The sequence below is a fragment of the Carcharhinus amblyrhynchos genome, chromosome 15 (assembly GCF_965287045.1).
Source record: "Carcharhinus amblyrhynchos chromosome 15, sCarAmb.v2.hapA, whole genome shotgun sequence".
NCBI classification, from domain to species: domain Eukaryota; kingdom Metazoa; phylum Chordata; class Chondrichthyes; order Carcharhiniformes; family Carcharhinidae; genus Carcharhinus; species Carcharhinus amblyrhynchos.
This window is the reverse complement of record NC_137338.1, coordinates 70,437,970-70,465,695: the sequence shown is the minus strand read 5'-3', so window position 1 is coordinate 70,465,695 and position 27,726 is coordinate 70,437,970. Positions and strand designations below refer to the sequence as shown.

Here is a 27,726-nt window from a genome sequence, read left to right as displayed (position 1 = left end):
GGGTAAATACTTGGGTTTATGGGGGTAAATGTGGGTGCAGATGCAATGGGCTGAATGGTCTCTTTCTGCACTCCAAGGATTCTATGATTATTTTGTCATTGAAATCTGAATCATTATGAAGAGGCTTTTGAAATGGTATTTAAGTTACATGAATCCCCCACCTGGACATGTTTATCTAATAAATACTATTTATGTTTCAGGTTTCGTGGCAATAAAACTAATGGATTATCAAGCTAAACAGTTTTAATTATCTGTTTTTTACATATGTAAAGTCTCAGTGGAAATTTTGTGGTGGGTTAGTGTCTCTGCCTCAAAGCTCAAGGTTCAAATCCCAGTCCAGGACTTGATGGCCAAGGAAAGTGTGCTCATAATAAGATCATAAGAAATAGAAGCATAATTAGGCCATTTGGCCCATCGACTCTGCTTTGCTATTCAATCATGGCTGATATGCTCTCATCCCCATTTTCCTGCTTTCTCCCTATAACCCTTCAACCCATTATCAATTAAAAATCTGCCTAACTCCTCCTTAAATTACTCACTGTCCCAGAATCCACCATACTTTGGAGTAGCAACTTCCACAGATTCACAACCCTTTGGGAGAAGTAGTTTCTCCTCAACTTTGTTTCAAATTTGCTACCTCTTATCCTAAGACAATGATCTTTAGTCCTAAAATGTCCCACAAGAGGAAGCATCCATTCCACGTCTACTTTATCCATACCTGTTATTATCCTACCTCAATTTGATCTCTCCTCAGTTCTTGAAATTTAGAGAGTATCGGCCTAAACTGTTCAGTATCTCTACATACGACTAACACCTCATCTCTGGAATCAATCTAATGAACCTCCTCTGAACTGCCTTCATAATATGGTCAAACAAGTTGATTGTCAACTTGTGAATCCTTCCAACATATGCCAAGGGCATGTGGTAAGAGTGGTAGAGATACCTGGCCAGCCATGAGATAGAACATAGAACATAGAACACTACAGCACAAACAGGCCCTTCGGCCCACGAGTTGCGCCGATCACATCAACTCCTATCTATAACCCCCAATCCCATAAAACCCCATATACTCATCCAGAAGTCTTTTAAAAGACCCCAGCGAGTTCGCCTCCACCATCACTGACGGCAGCCGATTCCATTCACTCACCACCCTCTGAGTGAAAAACTTACCCCTAACATCACTTCTGTACTTTCCTCCCCGCACCTTAAACCTGTGTCCTCTCGTAGCGACCATTTCAACCCGGGGAAATAGCCTCTGAGAATCCACCCTATCTATTCCTCTCAACATTTTATAAACCTCTATCAGGTCACCTCTCAACCTACGTCTCTCCAGGGAAAAGAGACCCAGTTCCCTCAACCTAACTTCATAAGGCATGCCTCCCAGTCCAGGCAACATCCTTGTAAATCTCCTCTGTACCCTTTCAATAGCTTCTACGTCTTTCCTATAGTGAGGCGACCAGAACTGCGCACAGTACTCCAAATGAGGCCTGACAAGGGTCTTATAAAGTTGCAGCATTACCTCCCGACTCCTAAACTCAATCCCTCGATTTATGAAGGCCAGTACACCATACACCTTCTTGACCACATCTTCCACCTGCGAGGCCGATTTAAGAGTCCTGTGGACCCGGACCCCAAGATCCTTCTGCTCCTCAACACTACCAAGACTCCTGCCCTTGATAGTGTACTCATTCATCCCGTTGGTTCTGCCAAAATGGACGACTACGCATTTATCCGCGTTGAAGTCCATCTGCCACTTCTCCGCCCAGTCTTGCATCCTATTTATGTCCTGCTGCAACTTTTGCCATCCTTCCAGACCATCCACAACACCACCGACCTTCGTGTCATCAGCGAACTTACTTACCCATCCTTCCACTTCCTCATCCAGGTCATTTATGAAAATGACAAACAGCAAGGGTCCTAGAACAGATCCCTGGGGCACTCCACTGGTGACTGACCTCCATTCAGAAAAAGACCCATCCACAACCACTCTCTGCCTTCTGCAGGCAAGCCAGTTCTTGATCCACAAGGCCAAAGGCCCTCGGATCCCATGCCCTCTCACCTTCTCAAGAAGTCTTGCATGGGGGACCTTATCAAACGCCTTGCTGAAGTCCATGTACACCACGTCCACTGCACTTCCTTCGTCAATGTGTTCAGTCACATTATCGAAGAACTCAACAAGGCTCGTAAGGCACGACCTGCCCTTGACAAATCCATGCTGACTATTCCTGATCATGTCAAACCTCTCCAAATGGTCGTAAATCTCGTCCCTCAGAAGCCTTTCCATCAGCTTACCAACCACTGAGGTCAGACTCACCGGTCGGTAATTTCCCGGGCTAAGATGCAAAGTAAATTAGCACCTTCACTATCATTATTAATGGATATAAGAGTGTTTATTGCCACAGGTTGATGGGTTGGCTTGAATGACTGGTGTGGATCAACATGGTGGTTTGATCCCTATTCTGGTTGGAGTGGATTCAGGACCTGCCCTACCTGTGACAGAGGAGACCACGGTTGGATCTGCCTTCGGGCAGAGAACTCAAGAAAAGAAATTATGGGTGGCGTATGGATTCAAATTTCACATCAGCTCAATTGTGGACACTACTGTTGTGGTTAAGATAGGTAAGTGGATGGTGAGGCAGCGGCAGTAGAGGATGGGCAGCTTTACAGTCCAGAAGTAATTTAGATTGCTGTTCCCAGTTTTGGCCTTCCTTCATGGCTACAACATAGATAATCTAAACTTGGTGAAGTATTCAGTAATGGTTCCATTTACAGCAATGCTGACCAAACAAGCAGCATAGCTCAGTACTAGTCCATATACTGTAGCTTTAAAATGTGAAATCTCTTTCAAAAGCAGTTTGAAATCATCGAATGCAGTAATAACCAACTAAACACTGAGGCATCACTGTATGCAGTCATCAATGAGATGATTATCCTTGTGTAATGAAATCATTCAGTGTGTTCTATCTCCAAGATGCACGACAGCAATTCACACAAGATCCTTAGACAGCACCTTCCAAACCAACAACACTTCCATTTGGAAGGACAAGGGCAGCAGATACATGGGAACACTGCCGCCTGCAAGTTCCCCTCCAAGCCACTCACCATCCTGACTTGGAAATATATCTCACAACACCAGGTTAAAGTCCAACAGGTTTATCTGGCAGCACTAGCTTTTGGAGTCTCAAACTCCTTCATCAGATGAGCGAGGACTTGTGTTCACAAACAGGGCATATAAAGACACACAGTCAATTTACAAGATAATGATTGGAATGCGAGTCTTTACAGGTGATCAAGTCTTAAAGGTACAGACAATGTGAGTGGAGAGAGGGGTAAGCACAGGTTGAAGAGATATGTATTGTCTCCAGACAGGATAGATAGTGAGCTTTTGCAAGCCCAGTCAAGTCTTGGGGGTTACAGATAGTGTGACATGAACCCAAGATCCCGGTTGAAGCCGTCCTCATGTGTGCGGAACTTGGCTATCAGTCTCTGCCCAGTGACTGCACTGTTGTGTGTCATGAAGGCTGTCTTGGAGAATGCTTACCTGAAGATCAAAACTGAATGCCCGTGACCACTGAAGTGTTCCCCAACAGGAAGAGTCTTGCCTGGTGATTGTCGAGCGGTGTTCATTCATCCGTTGTTGTAGCGTCTGCACGGTCTCCCCATTGTGCCTCGGGACATCTTTTCCTGCAGCGTATGTTAGACAAAGTGGCCGAGTTGCAAGTGTATGTACTGTGTACCTGATGGATGGTGTTCTCACATGAAATGATGGCATCCTTGCACGCCTTGCAGAGGTTGCTGTGGCAGGGTTGTCGTGGTCACTATTCTCCTGAAGGCTGGGTAGTTTGCTGCATACAATGGCCTGTTTGAGGTTGTGCAGTTGTTTGAAGGCAAGAAGTGGGGGTGGCCTTGGCGAGATGCTCGTCTTCATCAATGACATGTTGAAGGCTCCAGAGAAGATGTCATAGCTTCTCCACTACAGCGAAGTACTGGATGACGAAGGATAAGCACTTTTCAAGGCAGCCTTCACGACACACAACAATGCAGAATTGCTGAGCAGAAACTGATAGCCAAGTTCTGCACTCATGAGGATCACCTCAACCAGGATCTGGGGTTCATGTCACACTATCTGTAACCCCCACGACCTGCCTGGGCTTACAAAATCTCACTAACTGTCCTGGCTGGAGACAATACACATCTCTTTAACCTGTGCTTAACCCCCTCTCCACTCACATTGTCTGTACCTTTAAGACTTTATTATTTGTAAAGACTCGCATTCCAACCATTATCTCGTAAACTGAGTTTGTGTCTTTGTATATCCTGTTTGTGAACACAATTCCTCGCTCACCTGATGAAGGAGCCTGAGACTCCGAAAGCTAGTGCTGCCAAATAAACCTGTTGGACTTTAACCTGGTGTTGTGAGACTTCTTACTGTGCTTACCCCAGTCCAACACTGGCATCTCCACATCTTGGAAATATATCGCCATTCCTTCACTGTGGCTGGATCAAAATCCTGAGAATTCCCTCCCTAACATCATTGTGGGTCAACCCACAGCACGTGGACTGCAGCGTTTCAAGAAGGCAGCTCACCACCACCTTCTCAAAGGCAACGAGGGATGGGCAATAAATGCTGGCCAGCCAGCAATGCCCACGTCCCAGAAATGAATTAAAAAAAACTAAGTGAAAAATACCAAGGCTCATGTTGAAGAACTGTTCGCATTTCTATGTATTGGAGATTACCAACTAATTTTCTACTATAAATAAGATTTACAACCTTAAAGCAATATAAAAATAGTGCATAGAAAAGCCAGCCATGGGGCAGCCACCTCTTTGCGGATATAGGTCGTGCTGATGTTCTTGCAGACCAGACTCTCTTCATTACAGCATCCACCGCATCGAAATACAGACACACATGGAGGTTTGAAGAAGGTATTAGTGCTTCTTCCCAGTTCCTTAGCAACATCAACACAGGATTCCCTGGGGACACATTGAGTCCTCTGCCATTCATCATCGATGGCTGCATTGAAAACAAATGTTAAAAAAGTGCCGTAAGTTTAATTCCCCACCTTCACTTTAAACATATGAAGGATAAAAGGAAGAGGCTTGGAAATAAATAAGCTTACATTTGAGAGTTTCTGCATCATAGTAGGGGGAAGCGAACCTAGTTGAGCGCGATCGTGTGTCAAAGCCTGCCAGATACTTTAATTTTTGACGGCATTTCCACCGTTTCCAATCCGATGAGTTAATAATTGACAATAATTCGCTCACGTTGGAAGCGGCTCTGATTTGTTGCTCTAAACTCGCTGTCTTCGGCTTCTGAAAGGGAAAAAAAACCCAGAAACGTAACATGGCACTGTTTTACAGTTTAAAGTTTATTTATTAATGCCACAAATAGGCTTACATTAACACTGCAATGAAGTTACTGTGAAAATCCCCTAGTCGCCAGACTCCGGCACCTGTTCAGATACACTGAGGGAGAATTTAGCATGGCCAATGCACCGAACCAGCGCGCCTTTTGGACTGTGGGAGGAAACCAGAGCACCCAGAGGAAACTCACGCAGACATGGGGAGAATGTGCAGACTCCACACAGTGACCCAATCTAGGAATTGAATCCAGATCCCTGGCACTGTGAGACAGCAGTGCTAACCACTGTGCCACTATTCTATTTGTTCTGCATCATCCCACTGACTCAGCTTTGCAGCTTATTTTTTGCTAAGTATACCTCACATAGTAAAACTAAATGTTCATCGATTAAAAACATTATTCCTATTTAAAAATAACTTTTTGCTCCGTAAGGTTATGCAGTACTTGCCATAGTGCGAATGCAATAGAGGTTCACCAAATTAGTCCCTGGAATGGTGGGACTGTGAGGGAAGGTTATTCCCAAGAGTTTCGTAGAATCGGGGTGACGTCATATAAACTTAACAAAATTCTTACAGGGTGGATTTAGATAATGTTTCCTCTGGTGAGTCTAAAACCAGACATTAGTGAACCAGATGGGTTTTTCCAACGATTGACAATGGTTTCATGATCATCATTAGATTCTTAATTCCAGGTATTTTTAAATTGAATTCAAATTCCACCATCCGCCATGGTGGGAATCAAACCCGGGTCCCCAGAACATTCAATGCCATGATTAGGGGGTAGGTGATTAAGATAGGTGAGGAGGGATTTCTTCATTCAAAGTTTTGAACCTTTAGAATTCTCAACTCCAAAGAGTTGTGGAAGCTTAATTACCGAAGATGTTTAAGATAGAAATAGATTTCTGGATACAAATGACATACAGGGATATGGAGATAGCTCAGGGATGTGGCGTTGTGTAAATGAGGGGGAGGCATTGGCCTAATGGTATTATCGCTAGACTATTAATCCAGAATATAATGTTCTAATGATGGTGGAATTTGAATTCAATTTAAAAAATACCTGGAATTAAGAATCTAATGATGACCATGAAACCATTGTCAATCGTTGGAAAAACCCACCTGGTTCACTAATGTCCTTTAGGGAAGGAAATCTGCCGTCTTTACCTAGTCTGGCCTACATGTGACTCCCGAACCACAGCAAAGTGGTTGACTCTCAACTGCCCTCAGGCAACTGGGGGATGGGCAATAAATGCTGGCCAGCCAACGACGCCCATGTCCCACAAGTGAATAAAGAAAAGACCAGCCATGATCTGAATAGGGGAGCAAGTGCGGTGGGCTGAATGGCCTACTCCTGTTCCTATGGTTAATCTATACAGACCAACAAAACCTGACATTTGATCTGAATTAGTTAATTCTGATGATTTTTTAAAAAAATGTATTCATTCATGTGACTTGGGTATTGCTGAGAAGGCCAACATAGAACATAACAGCGCAGTACAGGCCCTTCGGCCCTCGATGTTGCGCCGACCAGTGGAACCAATCTAATGACCCTCTAACCTAAACTAATCCAATGTTATCCATATCCTTATCCACTGACCATTTGAACGCCCTTAAAGTTGGCGAGTCCACAACTGCTGCAAGCAAGGCATTCCACACCCTTACTACCCTCTGAGTAAAGAACCTACCTCTGACATCCGTCCTTTAATTACCACCCCTTAATTTAAAACTATGTCCCCTTGTGTTAGCCAGCACCATCCGAGGTAAAAGGCTCTCACTGTCCACCCTATCCAATCCTTTGATCATCTTGTATGTCTCAATTAGGTCACCTTGTAACCTTCTTCTCCCTAATGAAAATAACCTCAAGTCCCTCAGCCTTTCTTGATAAGACCTTCCCGCCATACCAGGCAACATCCTGGTAAACCTCCTCTGCACCCTTTCCAATGCCTCCACATCTTTCTTATAATGCGGCGACCAGAACTGTACGCTATACTCCAAGTGCGGCCGCACCAGGGTTTTGTACAGTTGTAACATGACCTCACGGCTCCAAAATTCAATCCCCCTACCAATAAAAGCTAACACACCGTACGCCTTCTTAACAACCTTATCAACCTGGGTGCCAACTTTCAGGGAGCTATGCACATGTACCCCGAGAACAACATTTGTTGTTCCTTCCTCATTGCTCTGGAACTGTATAGCTTCCTGGGTCAGTAAAGAGTCTACCACATTGTTGTGGATCTGGAGTCACTTGTAAGTGTGATGGCGCAAGGACAGCAGATTTCCTTCCCTAAAGGACACTATTGAAGCAGATGGGTTTTTATACCAATCAATGATAGTTCGTCCCACAGTCCAAAGATGTGCGGGTTAGGTTGATTGGCCATGCTAAGAAATTGCCCCTTAGTGTCCTGGGATGTGTAGGTTAGAGGGATTAGTGGGTGAAATATGTAGGTAGGGTCTGGGTGGGATTGTGTTTGGTGCAGACTCGATGGGCCGAAGGGCCTCTTTCTGCACTGTAGGGTTCTATGATTCTATGGAGGACTGCCATCACTTGAAAAAATAAAGCTGGGATGGTCTGAGTAATCACAGGCCAGTCAACCCAACCTTGGTGGTAGATAAATCACTGGGAAAAAAATTAAGGAACATGATAAATAATTAGAAAGGTTAATTAGAAAGATGAATTTAGATTAATCAAAGATAACTGGAATGGGTTTAGATAGGTAGATTCATACTGTGCAGAAAGAGGCCCTTCCAGTCTGCACCAAACACAATCCCACCCAGACCCTACCCCCATATCCCTACATACGATACCCACTAATCCCTCTAACCTACACATCCCTGGACACTAAGGGGCAATTTCTTAGCATAGCCAATCAACCTAACCCACACATCTTTGGACTGTGGGAGGAAACCCAAGCAGACACGAGGAGAATGTGTAAACTCCACACAGACAGTAACCTGAGCTGGGAATCGAACCCAGGACCTTGGAGCTGTGAAGCAGCAGTGCTAACCACTGTGCTACTGTGCTGTGTTATGGAACAATCATGCCTGACTATCTTGATTGGGTTTTTTGAGGAGATAATGAAGGGGTAGTGAGTTTCATGTAGTCTAAATGGATTTTTAGCAAAGTTTATGATGAGCTATGAGGAGAGGCTGAATAAACTAGGCTTGTACTCGTTAGAGTTTAGAAGAATGAGGGGAGATTTCATTGAGACGTATAAGATGATGAATGGGATGGATAGGATAGAGGTGGAGAGACTCTTCCCACTCAAAAAAGACAGTAGGACTAGGGGGCACAGCCTCAAGATAAAGGGGAGGCGGTTTAGAACGGAGTTGAGGAGGAACTTCTTCACTCAAAGGGTGGTGAATCTCTGGAATTCTCTGCCCGTTGAAGTGGTGGAGGCTGCCTCGCTAAATATTTTTAAGAAGCGGGTTGATGGGTTTTTGATCAGAGAAGGGATTAAGGGTTATGGGGGAGAGGGCGGGAAAGTGGAACTGAGCCACGACAGATCAGCCATGATCTTATTGAATGGCGGGGCAGGCTCGAAGGGCTAGATGGCCTACTCCTGCTCCTATTTCTTATGTTCTTATGTTCTTATGACCTACATGCAAACTGGTTAGAAAAGTAAGAGCCCATGGGATCAAAGTAAAAGTGGCAGCTTGAACCAAATTGGCTCAGGGCTGGAAGTCAAAGAGTAATGATTGTTGGGTGTTTGTCTGACTGGAAGATCGTTACTATGAACACACGAATGAAACCATAAGATATAGGAGCAGAATTAGGCCATTCAGCCCATCGGGTCTGCTCCACCATGGCTGCTCTGATTGGAATTTCAATCCCATGTTCCTGTCTACCCCCAATAAACTTCCACTCCATTATTAATTAAGAACCTATCTAGCTCTGCCTTAAAAATATTCAAAGATTCTGCTTTCACTGAGTTTGAGGAAGAGAGTTCCAAAGACCCCCCCCACTCTCAGAGAAAAAAATTCTCCTCTTCTCTGTCTTAAATGAGCCACCCCTTATTTTTAAACAGTGACCCCCTAGTTCTAGATTCTCCCATATGAGGAAACATCTTCTCCAGATCCACTCTGTCAAGACCCCTCAGGCTCTTAAAGGTTTTGATTAAGTCGCCTCTTACTCTTCTAAACACTAATGGATAAAAACCAAACCTCTTCAGTCTTTGCTCATAAGACAACCTGCTCAGTCTTGATATTAGCGTAATCAACCTCTGAATTGCTTCTGACACATTTACACCTTTCCTTAATTAAGGAGACCAATACTCTACAGATATATTCCAGATGTGGTCTCACCAATGCCCTATACAACAGAAGCATAACTTCCCAACTTTTGTTATCAATTTCCCTCTCAATAAACAGTAACATTCAATTAGCTTTCCTCATTATCTTCTGTCCCTGTACAGTGTGATTCATGCACTAGGACCCGCAGGTTCCTCGGCACCTCACAGATCTGCCAACTCTCACCATTTAGATCATACACTTCTTTTGTATTCTTCCTGCCAAAATGGACAAAATCACATTTGTCCACATTATGCTCCACTTGCCAGAGATTTGTCCACATCCCTCTGTAGCCTCCTTAAGTCCTCTTCACAACTTACTTTCCCGCCTATCTTTGTGTCATAGCAAATTTACTCACTTCATCCAAGTCTGTGCGGAGTTTGCACATTCTCCTCGTGTCTGCATGGGTTTCCTCTGGGTGCTCCTGTTTCCTCCCACAGTCTAAAGATGTGCGGGTTAGGTTGATTTGGCCATGCTAAGAAATTGCCCCTTAGTGTCCTAAATGCGTAGGTTAGAGGGATTAGTGGGTAAAATATGTTGGGATACGGGGGTAGGGCCAGGGTGGGATTGTGGTCAGTGCAGACTCGATGGGCCAAATGGCCCCTTTCTGCCCTGTAGGGTTTCTATGATTCTATGATTCATTGACATAAATTGTTAAAGGTTGAGGCCCCAGCACTGATCCCTGTGATACACCATTTTTCACACACTGCCAGCCCGAAAAAGACTCATTTGTATCAACTCTCTGTTTCCTGTTAGCTCCTCAATCTTCAATTCATGCTAAGATATTACCCCCTACACCATGGGCTTTTATTTTTGGCAATAACCTTTGATGTGGCACCTTATCAAATGCCTTCTGGAAATCCAAGTACAATACAGCTACTGAATCCCCATTATCTACAGGACATGTGACTCCTTCAAAGAACTCCCAAACATTTGTTAAACCTGATTTCTCTTTCACAAAACCATGGAGACTCTGCCTGAATGTTCCCCCTCCCCCACGCCTCCCCCCACCCCACCCCACCCGAGTGTCCTGCTCTCACATCCTTAATAATGGCTTCTACCATTTTCCCTATGGCAGATTTATGCTAACTGGCCTATTCTTTCCTGTTTTTCTCTCCCTTTTTTGAATAAGGGAGATGCATTTACATTTGTTGGTTTAATGGAGTTTGGCAGGGCTTAGACTAGATTCCTTGTTTCCGGTTGTATTAGAATTTAGTGTAAGTGATATAGAATCCCTACAGTGCAGAATGAGGCCATTTGGCCCATTGAGACTACACCGACAACAACCCCACCCAGGCCCTATTTCCATAACCCCATGCATTTACCCTAGTTAGTCCCCCTGACACTAAGGGGCAATTTAGCATGGCCAATCCACACATCTTTGGACTGTGGGAAGAAACCAGAGCACCCGGAGGAAACCCATGCAGACACGGGTAGAATGTGCAAACTTCACACTTCCAGTGACCCAAGCCAGGAATCAATCCCAGGTCCGTGGCACTGTGAGGCAGTAATGCTCGTCATTGCGCCACCACACTGCCTTATTGCAGATAATACAGATCCCCTGGCCATGCGGTTGACATTGAGAAAGATAATTATGAAGATATCAATGGACTAGTCAGGTCAGTATAGTGGCCCAATACATGTCTAGAACACTGAAAGTTGTAGGGGAACAGAGAGATCTTGGAGTGTGTATGTCCAGAGGAAAAACAGGATACTTTCCTTTATTAGCTGAAGCATAAAATATAAGAGCAGGAGGGTATGCCAGAAGTGTACAAAACACTAGTTATACCACATTGAGAGTCCTGCACCAGTTCTGGCTGCCATATTACAGGAAGAATGTTGTCAGACTAGGCAAGGTATGGAGAGGATTTGCCAGGAATGGAGATTTTTAACTTAAGAAAGTTGGTTTCTTTTGAACAGAGATGGCTAAGGGAAGATTTAATTGGGGTGTATAAAATTGTGAGGGGCCCAGGTGTCTCACAGACAGGTCAATAACCAGGGCCAGGATCTGAAGCAATTGATGGAATGATTAGGGAGGAAGTTGATACTTTGGAGCAAGTGAGGGGCAGAGCACGGGAAAGGTCCATTGACCTCGGGTGGGATTTTATGGTTTCGGAATGAGTGAGGCCTCGGAATCCCGCTCATTCTTTCACCAGGGTTAGTGGGGATCTGGAACTCCCAGTCTGAAAGTGGGTTGGGGGGGCGGGGGGGGGGGGACGCGAGTCAGAAAGCATTTAAAATGTACTTGGATAGGCACTTACAGTGTCGCAATCTACAAGGCTACAGATCAAGAGCAAGAAAGTGAGCTGAGGTTGGTTCACCTTCTTTGTTGGCACAGGCGTGATAGATCAAATGGTCTCTTTCTGTGCCTTAAAGTTTCTATATTGTCAGGTGGTTCTTTCTACCAGGTTTAGCATCAAGCATCAGTGCATTTGTGCATTTGCCTTTAATTGGTGTGAAAGGAGACATTAAATCTGAATCTAAGTTTTATATTATCGTGCACTAAATGGGAATATTCTGAATTGAGTTTAGGAATGTGGAGAAAATGGGATTACTGCCAATGTGAAGAATGATTACACATTGTTGCACACTAAGCACAAAGGCTGGGGTGGCACAGTGGTTCGCACTGCCGCCTCACAGTGCCAGGGGCCTGGGTTTGATTCCTGGCCTTGGGTCACTGTCTGTGCGCAGACTGCACGTTACCCCCGTGCCTGTGGGTTTCCTCCCACAGTCCGAAAGACATACTGGTGAGGTGCATTGGCCCTGGTATACTCTCCCTCAGTACACCTGAACAGGCGCTGGAGTGTGGCGACTGGGGGACTTTCACAGTAACTTCATTGCACTGTTAATGTAAGCCTACTTGTGACACTAATAGATAAATTAAACTGAACAAATTCACAATGTAGGCTTCCACGTCCACTGCAGTAGTTGTTTCCCGCTTGCCCAGAAAGCTAGGGTTATTTTTGTACCACAGTATTTCTGTGCACAAGGGTGTCACTCTCTGAAGTTAAGTGTTTATCTCAGACAGCAGAGGGCAGCATTGGTTGGAGGTTTGCAGACTACAAACTTTAATTCCAGATCCAGCCAAATCCACAGTGATTGTGTTACTGCCTGCTGCATTTCACCTCGAGCAACTTTGTAATATGGCAGTTTTCTTTCCATTTGTTTAAGCAATACTTGTGATCTCCAAGCACATTTTGTGCTTCAGATTCACTTTCTCATTCTGTCAAGGTGGACCAGTTTAACACCAGGTTGTTCACTGTTGGCACCCAGTCTGTCTATAAGCTGAGGAGCAGAATGTTTCATATAGTGCAGAAGGAGGCCATTCAGCCCATCGAGTCTGCACCGACAACAATCCCACCCAAGCCCTATCCCCATAACCCCACATATTTACCCCACTAATCCCTCTAACCTCCACATTCTGGGACATTAAGTGACAATTTAGCACGGCCAGTCACCGTAACCCCACACTGGGGTTAGTGGACTGTGGGAGGAAACCGGAGCACCTGGAGGAAACCCACGCAGACACGGGGAGAACGTGCACACTCCACACAGACAGTGGCCCGAGGCCAGAATTGAACCTGGATCCCTGGAGCTGTGAGGCAGCAGTGCTAACCACTGTGCCACCGTGGCACCCAGTATGGTACAGATTACATGCTAGAAAAGGTTCAGCGTGGGGGCTGTATCAAATCTCTAAAATCAGCCAGTCCCATTTTGCTGTGATCGCAGATATTGAATTGATTTTATTAGTGTTTTACTGAGAAGTGTGATATCCGCATCCAACGCGTGAAGCAAAGTAAAAGAGGAAACATAACTATAACAGCTTATATTTAGTTAATGCCTTAATCTAGTGAAACATCCCAAGACACATAACAGGAGTTGTTGGACATAGTGCCACATAAGGCAATATTACCAAAAACTCGGCCAGAGGGATTAGTTTCGTAAATGAAAAAAGTGAGGTGGAGAGGCAGAGAGATTTCCGGAGAGAATTCCAGAGCTTAGGACTTGGCAGCCAGTTGTGGAGTGATTAAAATCGGGATGCCCAAGAGGCCAGGATTAGATGAGTATAGATATTCAGGAGGGGTGTGGGGCTGAGGGAGGCTTCAGAGATAAGGAGGTGTCAGGCAATAGGGGGATTTGAAAACAGGGATGAGAATGTTAAAACTGAGAATTGCTTGGCTGAGAGCGAAAGTAGGTCAGTGAGCACACGGTGATGATTGAGTGGGACTTGTTGCGAGCTAGCAGACAGGCAGCAGGTTTGGATAACTTTACAGAGGTTAGGATGAGGGTAGCCAGCCAAGAGTGCATTAGAATAATCAGATCTACACAAAGGGTTTCAGCAACAAATGAACTGTGAGAGGGGGAAGAGTTGGCCAATGTTACGTGGACGGAAAGAGGCAATCTTAGTGACTGCTGGCTGACTTCCCCCCTTGGTGGAGAGTAATAAATTTCCACTCTTTAAGCCCTGCTTTAATATCAATAACAGGACAGACTGGGGGAGAGGGGGGAGCGCGGGGCAGAATGGGGGTGTTGTTGGGTGCAGGGACTACAGAGCAGGCAACAGCCACTTTTAAATACCTTTCAGATGACAAAATATCCCAGTTCCTTCACAGATTTGGGATCCGGGCAGGGTAAGGTCGAATTCAAAGTGGCAGATGGAGGAGTTTGGTGTATAAGTTCTAGAGTGTAGGGAGAGTGCGGGGAGATAGCTGCGGACTGGAGCAGAGGACAGAGACATTCATAGTTTAGGATGGATCCTGGACATAGAATTTGCAGGAGAGACTGTTATAGTCAACAGCAGCATACAGCAAGCAACACCAATTGTATTGGGCAATAGAAGGAAGAGCCTGCATTTCTATAGTTCCTGTCACCACATCTGGAAGGTCTAAACCACTTTCAAGCCAGTGTCCTCACTGTTGTAATGTAGAGATATGCACTTCCGCTACACAACCCCTAGATGTTTTGTACTATCCTAGATACAGGTTGATTGTTAGCTGGCGATGCAGGAACGAGTGAGTCTCACAGCTAATCAGGCAGTTTGTGATGCAAAACAATGTAATGCATCAAGACCGTGATGGAACTGCAGGAGCCGAGGGGAATAGGTCTCCCTGCACATGGAAGGCTCTACAGAGTGAGTGCAAATGTAATGGGGAAGAATAATTTTACTCAGTTTCTTTCGGAAAATACAGGAGGAAGTACCTTTCTGGCAGGCTAGAGAGTGAAAATAAATGTTCAAAGAGTTGAGATACTCTTCCTCGGCACGGAGGCAGAGTGGTTAGCCCTGCTGCCTCCACAGTGCAGGGCTCCAGGTTTGACTCTCAACTTGAGTGACTGTCTGTGTGGAGTTTGCACATTCTCCCCGTGTCTGTGTGGGTTTCCTCCAGGTGCTCCGGTTTCCTCCCACAGTCTGAAAGATGTGCTGGTTAGGTGCATTGACCTGAAAGGTACCAGAGTGTGGCGACTCAGGGATTTTCACAGTAACTTCATTGCAGTGTTAATGTAAGCCTTACTTGTGACTAATGAATAAACTTTACTTTTACTTTTATTCTACCCAAAAATTTCTCCACTCCCTTCCTCTCCTGATTGGATTTTAGTGCCTTTTTTTTAAAGTTTAAAGCTTATTTATTAGTGTCACAAGTAGGCTGACATTAACACTGCAGTGAAGTTACTGTGGAAATTTCCCTAGTCATTGCACCCCAGTGCCAGTTCCGGTGTTCCCCAGTGCTGAGGGAGAATTTAGCATGGCCAACGCACCTAACCAGCACGTCTTTCAGACCGTGGGAGGAAACCGGAGCACCCAGAGGAAACCCATGCAGACGTGGGGAGAATGTGTAGACTCCACGCAGATAGTGACCCAAGCAGAGAATCAAACCCAGGTCTCTGGCACTGTCAGGCAGCAGTGCTAACCACTGTGCCACTCTTCATCTGAGAGCTGGCAATTTGTCCAGGGCAGGCTCAGTCCCATATCTTGGAATGGGCCCAGTGGACAGCTGATTGGGGGTGTCAATCCTCACCAGCATCTCCTTTGCCTAAATTGAGACCAAGTGCAACATTGTCTCTGCTGGCTGGGTGAGTTCACCTCAAACCCAACCAGACTCAGGATCCAACTTGTGAACACTTTGATCTGTGGGGTGTGTTTCCCTCTATTGATATTGGTGATAAAGTCAGGAGAATTACACAGTGCTGAGCACTGCTGTCTCACAGCGCCAGGGACCCAGGTTCGAATCCGGTCTTAGGTGATTGTGTGGAGTTTGCACATTCTTCCCATGTCTGCGTGGGTTTCCCCCAGCTGCTCCGGTTTCATCCCACAGTCCAAAGATGCGTGGGTTAGGTGGATTGGTCATGATAAATTGCCCTTTAGTGTCAGGATGATTAGCAGGATAAATATATGGGGTTATGAGGATAGGGCTAGGGTGGAACTATTGTCAGTGCAGGCTTGACGGGCCGAATGGCCTTCTTCTGCACTGTAAAGGATTCTACAGACTTCCCACTTTAAATTCTGGCTGATTTCACTTAAACAGCAAATGGGTTGAGCTCTCAGAGAAGCCCAAATGTACAAATCTGTGTTCATTCCTTCATTATTAAGACATGGGAGTATCACGCACAGTGAGCAGCCACTGCATTAGCTCAGGGTTTTTAAAAGATATGTTTGCAATGGTGATCACACTCAGTGCCAACAGTCCACCGCAGTAAATTGACACGTCTCCGGAGCATTTGAGTAAAGTATTTATCAAACAGTGCACGAACAGGTCACCTACCAGTCTGGGGTCATGCTTGTAGTAATCTCCTTGTACGAGGTGGAGAAGTGACAAAAAGAGAACATGTAGGCAAACACTACAGTGCAGTTTCATTCTGAGCCTCTGATCTGCAGAGTTAAGCGTTGCTGCTGTTTTTCTTTGATTAAGCTCGCTCGCTTTACAGAGTAGCACAACCAGAGTTCGGTATTACATTGCTTGACAAAGGGTTCTTCTTACTTTACGTCTAATTACTGAAATTGTACGCATATCATCATGAGACAGAAAGCAGATTTGTTATATATTCCAGTACTCAACACGAATCCATTGAGAAATGGTTGAAGTTAATCAGCAAGACTGAATTTCCCTTCAGATCCAGTTTTGGTAGCCAGGAAAAAATTCCAAAGCATGGTTGTGCATCCCACCACGAGCCGTATGAAAGAGACAGATGCTGTTATACCACCGGAGATAACTCTGAGAAAGCATTTATTTCTTGTCTTGCTCCAACATCATCATTCTGCTGTACAATCCTCAACAAAAGAAGTCAAACTAAACACTAACTTCTTCGCTTTGAAAGCTTCAAGTGGGGATTTATATTCCGACGAGCTGGAGTTGTGGACCGCAGGAGCTGTACTCTGAATTTGTCTCAAATCTTCCGATGCTGGGACTTCATTAGAAACTGCAGTAGCATATGGTTTAAATGGAATCCAGACCTCAGACCTCAGTCAAATCAAGGCTGGCTATCCTCCAACTCAAGCCCTCCTCTCCACCTCTCCCAGCAGCACTAATGTTCCCAGAAAATAACACATACATCACCACAGTGCTAGTGTGTAGCAAAGATCCACCCGTCACCCACTGGCACCTAATGCAGCGAGGATACCCCCCCGTCACCCCAATGCAGCGAGGATCTGGACATAATACATTATATTTTGAGTGAATCATTGAAAAATTATGAAATATTTATTTAGATATTCCCCATTGCTCTTCTTCTGTAACAGCTTTCAATCTAGATTCACAATCTACCTTAGCAAGCATCCCTCTCCCCCCTCCTCCTATAGCATATGTCTCTATATGAGTGGACTATATCTCAGTATATGTCTGTGTACTTTGCTTTGTTGAATTTCAATACACTGGTTTTGCACTTGTGTTTATCATTCTCACACAGGATGAAACTCTATGACTTTATGATCACTTTTCCCATGCAATTATTACTATGAGATGATTAATTAACCCTGTGTTATTATACAGAACAGGATCTGAAATAGCCACTTTTCTGCTTGAGTGCATGAGAGTATTCTGTGAAATTGCCTTGAGTGCACTCCCTGAACTCACCCTCCAAACTGCTTTCACTAATTTACTTTGTCCATACTATATGAAGATTAAAGTCCACATGATTGCTGCGTGTCGTAAGCTCTGTCATAAAGTCCTCTTCCTTCCTGTTATGTATCCTGTCATACAATACAACTAATGTTCGGGAGCCTTCAATCTACTCCTGCTACTTTTCTGACCCTTGTGTTGTGGCTAGAATACATGAAATAAAATATACATATACATCGAAATAATCCTGGCTACTTCATAAAATCATTTGACATAACGTATATATATTGCACTGACTGAAACCAAGTCACATAAAGGAAGTTCTGACCTCCAGAAAACCACAATCATATTATCGCTAAAAGGCACTAATGCTTCCCGTGACTGTGGGAATCAAATTTCAAGGACATGTACAAAGTCCCCTTTATGTTTCTGAGGCAAACTCCTGACAAATGGAGACGGCCTGTCTGCAAAGACAAAGGACGTCGAAACGTCCGGTAAACATATGAATGGATGAAACATTAAACATCTGAAGAATTCAGACCAGAATACACATACTTTGACCAAAACAAGGGAAAGAAATATGTTATGTCACTGCCTCCTTCCCCTCCATCCCAAGCTGCTGGAACCTGTAATATTACCTCGTGAAGCTAAAGGAGGAAGTCCCCCATCTTCCATCAACCACTAACTCCCACCAACTTTTACAGATGCACCATAGAAAGCATTCTTTCTGGTTGTATCACAGCTTGGTATGGCTCCTGCTCTGCCCAAGACCACAAGGAACTACAAAAGGTTGTGAATGTAGCCCAATTCATCACTCAAACCAGCCTCCCATCCATTGACTCTGTCTACACTTCCCGTTGCCTTGGCAAAGCAGCCAGCATAATTAAGGACCCCATGCACCCTGGACATTCTCTCTTCCACCTTCTTCCATCAAGAAAAAGATACAAAAGTCTGAGGTCACATACCAACCTAGTCAAGAACAGCTTCTTCCCTGCTGCTGTCAGACTTTTGAATGGACTTACCTTGCATTAAGTTGATCTCTCTCTACACCCTAGCTATGACCATAACACTACATTCTGCACTCTCGTTTCCTTCTTTGTAAATGGTATGTTTTGTCTGTATAGCACACAAGAAACAATACTTTTCATTGTGTGTTAATACATGTGACAATAGCAAATCAAATCAGATCAACTAACAGCAGGACCAGAGATCTGTACAGGTTTAAATCATCTGACCCTCACCCACACTGTTTCCACTGTAACATCTTAACTCCTGTACCAGTACTTACTACAAGACTAATTCATTTCTGTGTACTTCCCCTATTGTAGCCATGATGTGGAGATGCCGGCGTTGGACTGGGATAAACACAGGAAGAAGCCTGATAACACCAGGTTTAAGTCCAACCAATTTATTTGATAGTAAACTCACAAGCTTTCGGGGTTTGTCCTTCGTCAGGTGAATGGAGAGTTCTGGCCACAGACTGGCTGTGCTGTTATATGCTCTGTCTGAGGCCAGTACTCTCCATTCACCTGACGAGGGACAAACCCCGAAAGCTTGAGAGTTTACTATCAAATAAATTGGTTGGACTTAAACCTGGTGTTGTCAGACTTCTTACTGTGTTTCCCCTATTGTCAGCACCACTGGAAAAGTGGATTATACCATATCAACTTCACCTTACTAACCTCTCTGAACAATTACACTTAGGGCAAGGCTGAGGTGTTAAATGAATACCTTGTAAGTGTCCTTATGATGAAGGTAGATGCTATCTCATGGTGACAGATGGGGAAACTCTATCCTGAGGAGGTTTCGAAATCAATAAGGTGGTGTTGACTAGACAGTCACTACTGAAAGTTGACAGGGCACCAGGACTACAATGAGATCCAGCCAAGGATATTGAAGGAAGTGAGAGTGGAAAATGCAGAGGTGCTGACCTTAATTTTCTCTAGACTCAGGGGAGATGCCAGAGGACTGGAGAATTGTAAATATTACATTGTCGTTTAAAAAAGGTCGTCAGGATAGCCCCAGCAATTATAGGCCAGTCAGTTGGTAGTGAGCAAGCTTCTAGAAGCAATTATTCAGCAGAGAATTGGTAGTCACATGGAAAAATGTGGCTTAATTAGGAAAAGACAGCATGGATTTCAAAAGGGGAGTTTTTGAGGGGGTAACAGAAAGGTGTGACTGTTGATGTGGTGTACATGGACTTTCAGAAGACATTTGATACAGTGCCACAAAATAAGAAAGAAAAGTTAGAGCCCATGGAATAAAAAGGACTGTAGCAACATGGATACAAAATTGATGGAGTAACAGGAGACAGAAGTAATGGCCAATGAATATTTTTTGGACTGGAGGAAGGTTTGTGGTGGAGTTCTTCAGGGGTCAGTGTTGGAACCCTTACTTTTCCCCCGATATATATTAATGATCTCAATCTTGGTGTGCAGGGGACAATTTCAAAGTTTGTGGATGATATGAAACTTGGAAGCATTGTAAACTGTGAAGTGGACCATGTAGAACTTCAAAGGACAGAGACAAGTTGGTGGAGTGGGCAGTAAAAACACAGATAACAAGAGGTAAAATTCTTCAGGAACCCAGGTCTATATATGCACAGATCAATGAAGGTAGCAGGACAGGTGGAGAGAGCAGTGAATAAAACCTATAGTATCCTGGGTTTTATTAATAGGGATAAAAAGTATAAGAGCAAGGAGGTTATGCTGAACTTATGTAAGACACTAGTTAGACCTCAGCTGAAATATTGTGGGCAGTTCTGGGTGTTAAACTATAGGAAGGATGTGAACATATTGGAGAGAGTGCAGAAGAGGTTTACAAGAATGGTTTCAGGGGTGAGAAACTTCAGTTACGGGGATAGATTGGAGAGGTTCTCCTTGGAGAGAAGGCAGCTAAGGGGAGATTTGCAAGAGATGTTCAAAATCACGAGGAGGCTGGACAGAGTCTAGATAGGAAGAAACCGTTCCCACTCGTAAAAGAATGAGGGCACAGATTTAAAGCAATTTGCAAATAAGAAAATATGATGCGAGACAAAACTTTGTCACACAGCAAGTGGTTGGGGTTTGGAGTTTCTCCACCTGGAAATGTGGTGGAGGCTGGTTCAATCGAGGCATTCAGGAGGGCTTTGGATGATTATTTGAATAGAAACAGGCATTATGTCACGGTACTCCCTTAAAGAGCCAGTGCAGATTCAATGGGCTAAGTAGCTTTCTTCTGTGTCATAATTCTGTAATTTGTGACTTTTGATTCTAGTTCCTGGACTCACACAATACTTGGTATTTTGTCAATGTTCTTTGCCCCATTACTCCTCATTTTCCTTATCCCTCTTTTATCATCTGAATGCAAAATGTGGATGGTGGTGGTGGGGGTGACATTGTAAATACTCTTTTTAACCTATCTCGAGTTTGCTGGAGAATAGGGTCATTCCAAAACTGAAGGGTTGAGGAAAATATTCCTAAGGGGGAAAAAAGACATGTTTCTGTTTTTGGTAAAGAGGGGAGAAATCAGGTCTGTTTTAAATTAAATGCTCTCTGTAATACTTGCTATTTCTTGCCATCAGACATACAGGTTCTACTCTTGTTCTTCTGAGTCAAAATCCTTCCTCATTGCTGTACTTAAATCATTCTTCATTATCAGGGCTACCCTCCTGTGCGCCCTGGAATATTAATTCCCCTAATCTTGGTCAACACGTAACCATGTCTCTGCAATTACGGTAAAAAGTCTGACAACACCAGGTTGAACTAAAACCTGGTGTTGTCATCAGACTTTTTACAGTGTTTACCCTAGTCCAACGCCGGCATAACCACATCATGTCTGCAATTACCATCAGACAGAATCCATTTATCTAGATTTGTGTCACGTATCAGGAATCTGTATGATGTGTTTTTAATTTGAACATTTTTCCAAGCTTTCCACCGATGAATCTTTTGCCCCCTCTTTACCCAAATCACTACACTGTTCTGACACCATGACTTTTGTCTTGAGATTTATAATTTTGCTCTCAGTTGAGCTCTCCACTCCCACCTTCACTTCCCACTTTTGAAGCTTACAGCCTGAACCACAGCACTAGTTATATGAATATCCAGGTCACTGCTCCCAGCATGATTAAAGTGGAGCCCATTCCAACAGAACAGCTAGTTCCCCAATATGGATGCCTGTACCCCATGGATTAGGGAATAGATCCTGTTCTCTGTAGCCATGACCAGGAGTTTGAAAGACTATTCTTCCACCACACTATGATTAATGCATTTAACATTCTAATCTATTCAACCCTATGCCAATTTGCACATGGCTCAGGTAGAAATCTAGAGATTTTTGAAGACCTTTTAATTGGGACCCTGGGTGGGTTGGGGCTTGGGTAGGATGCTTTGTTGGGGTGAAGTTGCACTCGACAAGCTAAATGGCTTCCTTCTGCACTGTAGAGATTTTATGGCTCCTCAAACTCAGCAGAACCTCATTCCACATTCTACCAACGCCATTGGTTCTGGACCAGAATAATTGAATTCTCTCTCTGTCTCAATAAAGTAAAAATAAATAAATTAAACAAAAGAGCAAAAACAAGAGTGGGTGGTAGCCTGTGACAAAAAAAAGCCAAAGTTTTAAAGGAAACTTTCAAAATCCAATTAAAAACCATTCCCGATGCATCCCTACCTCTGTGGAGCCCACTGGTTGTGGCAGGCTTGAAGCATACCAATGGACAATGATGTGCTTTCTTTTCTGAACCACCCAACCACAAACATAATGTGGAGGGATGGGGCACACTATGGGGTTGGCCAATCCCCTCCACTGCCTGTTGAGGCTACCTTGGCCCAGCCCACGAACAGCCTTATTAGCCTCCTCCCTCCCTACACTGGTGAAGCATCCCCTTACTTCTTTGTCTGCAGAGGGAATTCCAGAAGGCTTGGAAAAAAGTCCCTCAGCTTCCAAGTCCTACATCTCAGGTGCTCCCAGTCGAGGTTTCCAGCTCTATGACTCCACAACAATCAAACTAAATTAGACAAACTCTGGGACAAAGACAGCCCCTTAAAGGGATACAGCCCTAAATACAAGCAAATCACAAATGAAACCTTAAACATCAAATCAAAATGTGATGAAAAGGGGCAATAAGGCACTCCAGTTCCTGCAGTGCCCAATGGGCACAGAAGGCCTTGAGAGTCCTGGTGAACATTGCTCACATGGGCCACCCAACCACTAACATAGCCACATTAGAGGGGCAGTCAGTTGGGTCAGCCAACTGTTGAGGCTGACCCTGGAGCAGGCTTAGCTAGAGATCCTCCTCCCTCCCTACACCTGCTGAAGTGTCTCTTTATATGTGTTCAAGCACCATCTAATCAATGACCCCACCTCTCTGTATTTAACTCTAATTGATCCGATTAGCACCCCTCCTCCTGTTCGGTTTAAAGTGTCTGCAGCCCGGCCTCCAGCTCAACAACTCTGAGCCTCCTCTTTGAACAGAAAGAAGTCTCACAACACGAGGTTAAAGTCCAACAGGTTTATTTGGTAGTTTTACTTGCTTAATATTTATTTGGTATCCTCTTTGAAACAGCCTTTGAATTAACAAGAGGATAAAATACACTTAATAAATTGGGAAATATTGAACTTATAATCAGATATTAAATAAAAGTATACTCTGATACAGATATAGGCTTTAATCTAAATGTCGTCTTCTTCAGGTTAGTAAGTGTCTTGTGTTTAATCATTTATTTTTTTGCTCTGATTCTATGTCTTTCTCTGAGTCACAGCTTTTGACTTCCAGCCTCTTGCATTTTCAAATCCATTTTTGCCAGTTCTGTAGTCTTCTAAAGCTTTAGCAATTTCCTCGTGAGAATTCATCACAAATGGGCCTAGGCACAAAAGGGGGAAATGCACATTATCCATCCTTTCATCGATATGGAATGTTAAAACAAACCTGTTGTTGCTGAAAAAGACGTGCTCTCAAAGCTGACCACCTTGCAGTCATTCACAGACAGTTCACAAGAATGCCAGTCGTAAAGGGAACAACAATTTATACTGCATGAGAAGAGAGTGTTGATTGATTGGCCAGTGGACTCTACTTGGTACATGTGTTGCCATAAGGAATGTACCAAAAAACAGTTAACTGCCAAGATTTTGTTCAAATTCAAACCAGGCAGGTGAACTCTGGTTGGTCAAGGCATTACCACACAGGGAATGGCTTTCCTGAAGACATTTGTTTAGTTGGAAAAGGCACAATACATGGACATGCTCCTTTTACCTTCAAAGGATAGACCCTGTGTGTGAATATATGTCGCCTCGAGCACGTATAAATGAGTCACGCTGGAAACCCGACTGATAATCTTAAACTGATTGTCAGCATAATTCCAAGCACAATCAGGATTGTTTAGCAAGTATTTTCCAGTTGCGGAATGACATCTAATATCGAACTCTAGTCTTCACTTTTGCAAGCATGGGCTGGTTGGGTAAATCTGTAGTTTGCCTGTTACGAACAATCAAAACGACATGTTGTTTGGTACAACCCACCAGTCATTGGGATCACACTGGCACTGAAATTTATCTACCACTTTACTCATTGGTGTGATGAGCAGGATGGGGTTTTTTTTTGGGGCTTGATGAGCAGCATCCTGTTAGTAGTGAATATCTGTGGAGTGGCAACATGAAACAACTGGCTTCATCTATGGCTCAAAGTTTCCGGATACCTTGCCCTTCTGAGGTAGATTGGGCACTTTTCAGGGCCAAAGATGACAGCCTTCCCAACTATGTGATACATAGCGAGCAATTACTTGACAAAGGTGACCATTATCCGACTGATGCCGGGTATTTCAGCATCAAGCTTGCAATGGTGAGCAAATGGCTGGGTCTGATTTATGAGGTTATCATAGAATCCCTAAAGTACAGAAGGAGGCCTTTTGGCCCATCAAGTCTGCACCAATAACAATCCCACCTCGTCCCTACCCCTGTAATCCCACATATTTATCCCACTAATCCCTCTAACCTATGCATCCTAGGCCACTAAGGGGCAATTTAGCATGACCAATGCACCTAACATCTTTGGACTGTGGAAGGAAACAGGAGTACCCGGAGGAAACCCTCGCAAACACGGGGAGAATGTGCAAACTCCACACGGACAGTGACCCAAGCTGGAAATCGAATCCGGACCCCGGCGCTGTGAGAGAGAAGTGCTAACCACTGAGCTGTCAATGAAGCCAATCCTGTAGTGTGTGGAATCCCAACACATATATTGGCCAGCGAAGGTAGAGAGTGGTAGAAAACCCACTGGCAGACATCACATCAGGGAAAGGAAGTTTATTTGATTGCTCCATTTCAAAGGTGAATTTGAGTGCAGGTTGGAGCACATTAAAGTGTGTGAAAATGGTAAAGATGTCAGTTGACCATGGGCTGCTCTCCCCTTTCAGGGGAGGAGCTAACTGGTGATGATTTAACCTGAGGATCACCACACCTGAGGCAAGGAGCAAGGTTGGGAAGGTGGGGCCTTCATGAATAACTTCATGAACTGAGGTCGGTAAGGAAATCCTTGCATGCAAATATAGCAAACATGTCACCCACGTGTCAGAAATATGCGAGGGAGGGGAGGTTAGGTGTCATTCCACCAAAGGCCATGACTGGTTAGTGCCCAGTCTACTTCAGAATACCATGGAAGAGTCAGGTGTCACAAAGGCTCATGCAACAGGTGGAACTAGCTATCTCACATTGCTACCATGTAGTAGCAACCACACCATTAACAGGGCGTTGTGCCAAGCCAAAAAGATGTTCTGCCTATCACACCAATGAGTAATGTGGTCTACGAGTAAGGATATGTCTCAATGACTGGTCAATTGTATCAAATAGCACATCCCTTTGGCAGTTCGTAACAGGCAAAGTACAGACTGTAACCAAGCGATGTTTGCAAAAATCAAAACATAATGCCCAATATTACATGCGATTCAATGTTTGGCTAACACCTGCTAAACAATCTTGAATGTGTTAAGAATTACACTATAAACAATTTAAGATTCTCAGTGAGGCTCACAGTGTAACTTATGCATGCTGGAAGTTAAAAATATTCATACACAGGACCCTGTCCTTTGCAGACAGAAAGAACATGTCTACACATTGCACATATTTCAACTAAACAAATTCTTGGGGGACGGCCAATCCCTGGTTCATTTCCCATGGCAATGCCTTGGCAGAGTTGACCGGCCTGGTTTGAATTTAAACAAAAGCTTGGAAGTTAACTGTCCCCTGGTATATTCTGTGGCAACATCTCTACCAGTCAGAAATCACTTAGAATCATAGAATCCCTACAGTACAGAAGGTCCATTAAGCCAGCACTGACAACAATCCCACCCAGGCTCTTCCCTGTATTTACTCTGCTAATACCCCTGACACTTAGGAACAATTTTTGCATGGCCAATCAACCTAAACCACACATCTTTAGAGTGTGGGAGGAAACCGGAGCACCTGGAGGAAATCCATGCAGACACAGGGAGAATATGCAAACTCCACATGGACAGTAGCCCAAGGCTGGAATTGAACCTGGGTCCCTAGCACTGTGAGGCAGCAGTGCTAACCATTGTGCCACTGTGTCACCAACTAATTGGCAATATAAATTTGTGGTTCCTTTTACCAGTTATATATTTGCAAACTGCCCTGATGAGTGCAAGACAAAAAGCTTCAACAGCATGTTTCTTTTTTGCACCTAATTTCTGTGTACCAAATATATTTTTATTTCTATACAAACATGGTGTGTGGTGGGTTTTTTTTTCACTAATGCTCCCTTTCAATTTAAAGCAACATAGATAAGGTGGCTCATTCCACATGTTGAGAAAGGAATGATTAATGAACAAGCTACTGGCATCATGATTATCTAAAACCTATTGGGATGTAAATTGTTTGGAAATGTCTGCACGTGTGTTCAGTTTGGAGGTAAACTTGTCCTGTTTGCCCTGTTGTGTTGGGATTCACTTTGCATTTCCTTTATCACATTGCATCATCCTATTTGCACAGTTGTTTAGAACGGCACAATATGGTTTCTGTCAATTGTTTTACTGTCTACCAAGATAGAGATCTTCAACATTCAAAATACTAGTACACTTGAGATAGCAAAAACTTAGCGAAAAATATCTGGTTTCTAATTAACGATGTATTTTCTTACTTATCACCCCATTCACTCCTCTACTGTCCCCATTGCTCATTAATTGAAGCTCGAAACACTAGTTATACAAACAATTAAGGAATTTGAGTGACTTTTTCTTCCTTTTTGTCTTGATCCCACAGGGCGTTGATCTATTTTTTTAAAGCCTCCCATTAAAACAGCAGAGAAAGGCACTTCAGATGAACATGCTAAAGATTCATACACCAGCATCCCAGAGCAGAATTTCAAGGCAGTTGATTCCAGAAATAATATTTATTGGTCAGATTATGCTGGCTGCTATTTCCTCCGAGCTGACTGTTGCCATAAGAATGGAAGATCTGTCACGTCCAAGCACAGTGATAGATATATAAATGTGTCCAATTTAATCTATACTGGCTTATTAAAAAGCTTACAGCCATAGAATTTCCTGATTAGCTTCCGAGTGTCATCAATACTCAAAAGAACTGTTATTCCTGCTTTACTTTGTCCATGCTGTCTTACCTGCCCCACCAACTAAAAATTGCTTCTTCCTATTTTCCTGGGTTTGTTTTTATTTGCCTCCTCTCAATCCTCTCTCTGTTGCATTTTTCATTTTTGAAAACAGGGATTTCACAGGAGAGAGCTGGGCAATGGCACAAACTTCTACAGCTGCACCATAGAAAGCATCCTTTCTATGCATCACAGCTTGAAGTCTCACAACACACCGGTTAAAGTCCTACAGGTTTATTTGATATCAGAAGGGCGCTTCTCTCACCTGATGAAGTGCTCCGAAAGCTTGTGATACCCAATAAAGCTGTTGGACTTTAACCTGGTGTTGTGAGACTTCTTACTGTGCCCACCTCAGGCATCTCCACATCATGGGTATTACAGGTTGGCATGGCTCCTGCTCTGCCCAAGACCGCAAGGAATTACAAA

The 27,726-nt window shown here is 43.9% G+C and overlaps 2 protein-coding genes across 2 annotated transcripts in view; both read right to left on the bottom strand.

The window, feature by feature from the left end:
- The window catches only part of vegfd (vascular endothelial growth factor D), a 31,134-nt gene extending 14,063 nt beyond the window's left edge, over positions 1-17,071 (bottom strand). The window contains exons 1-3 of the mRNA XM_080203320.1: positions 16,407-17,071; positions 5,121-5,313; positions 4,824-5,014 (exon numbers count right to left, since the gene is read on the bottom strand). Coding sequence (XP_080059446.1) covers positions 4,824-5,014; positions 5,121-5,313; positions 16,407-16,499 — 477 coding nt within the window. The 5' untranslated portion in view covers positions 16,500-17,071. The remainder of the gene's footprint in view (positions 1-4,823; positions 5,015-5,120; positions 5,314-16,406) is intronic.
- A 6,107-nt stretch (positions 17,072-23,178) lies between these two features.
- pir (pirin) overlaps positions 23,179-27,726 on the bottom strand; it is a 76,981-nt gene continuing 72,433 nt past the window's right edge. Inside the window, exon 10 of the mRNA XM_080203319.1 lies at positions 23,179-23,545. Coding sequence (XP_080059445.1) covers positions 23,421-23,545 — 125 coding nt within the window. The 3' untranslated portion in view covers positions 23,179-23,420. The remainder of the gene's footprint in view (positions 23,546-27,726) is intronic.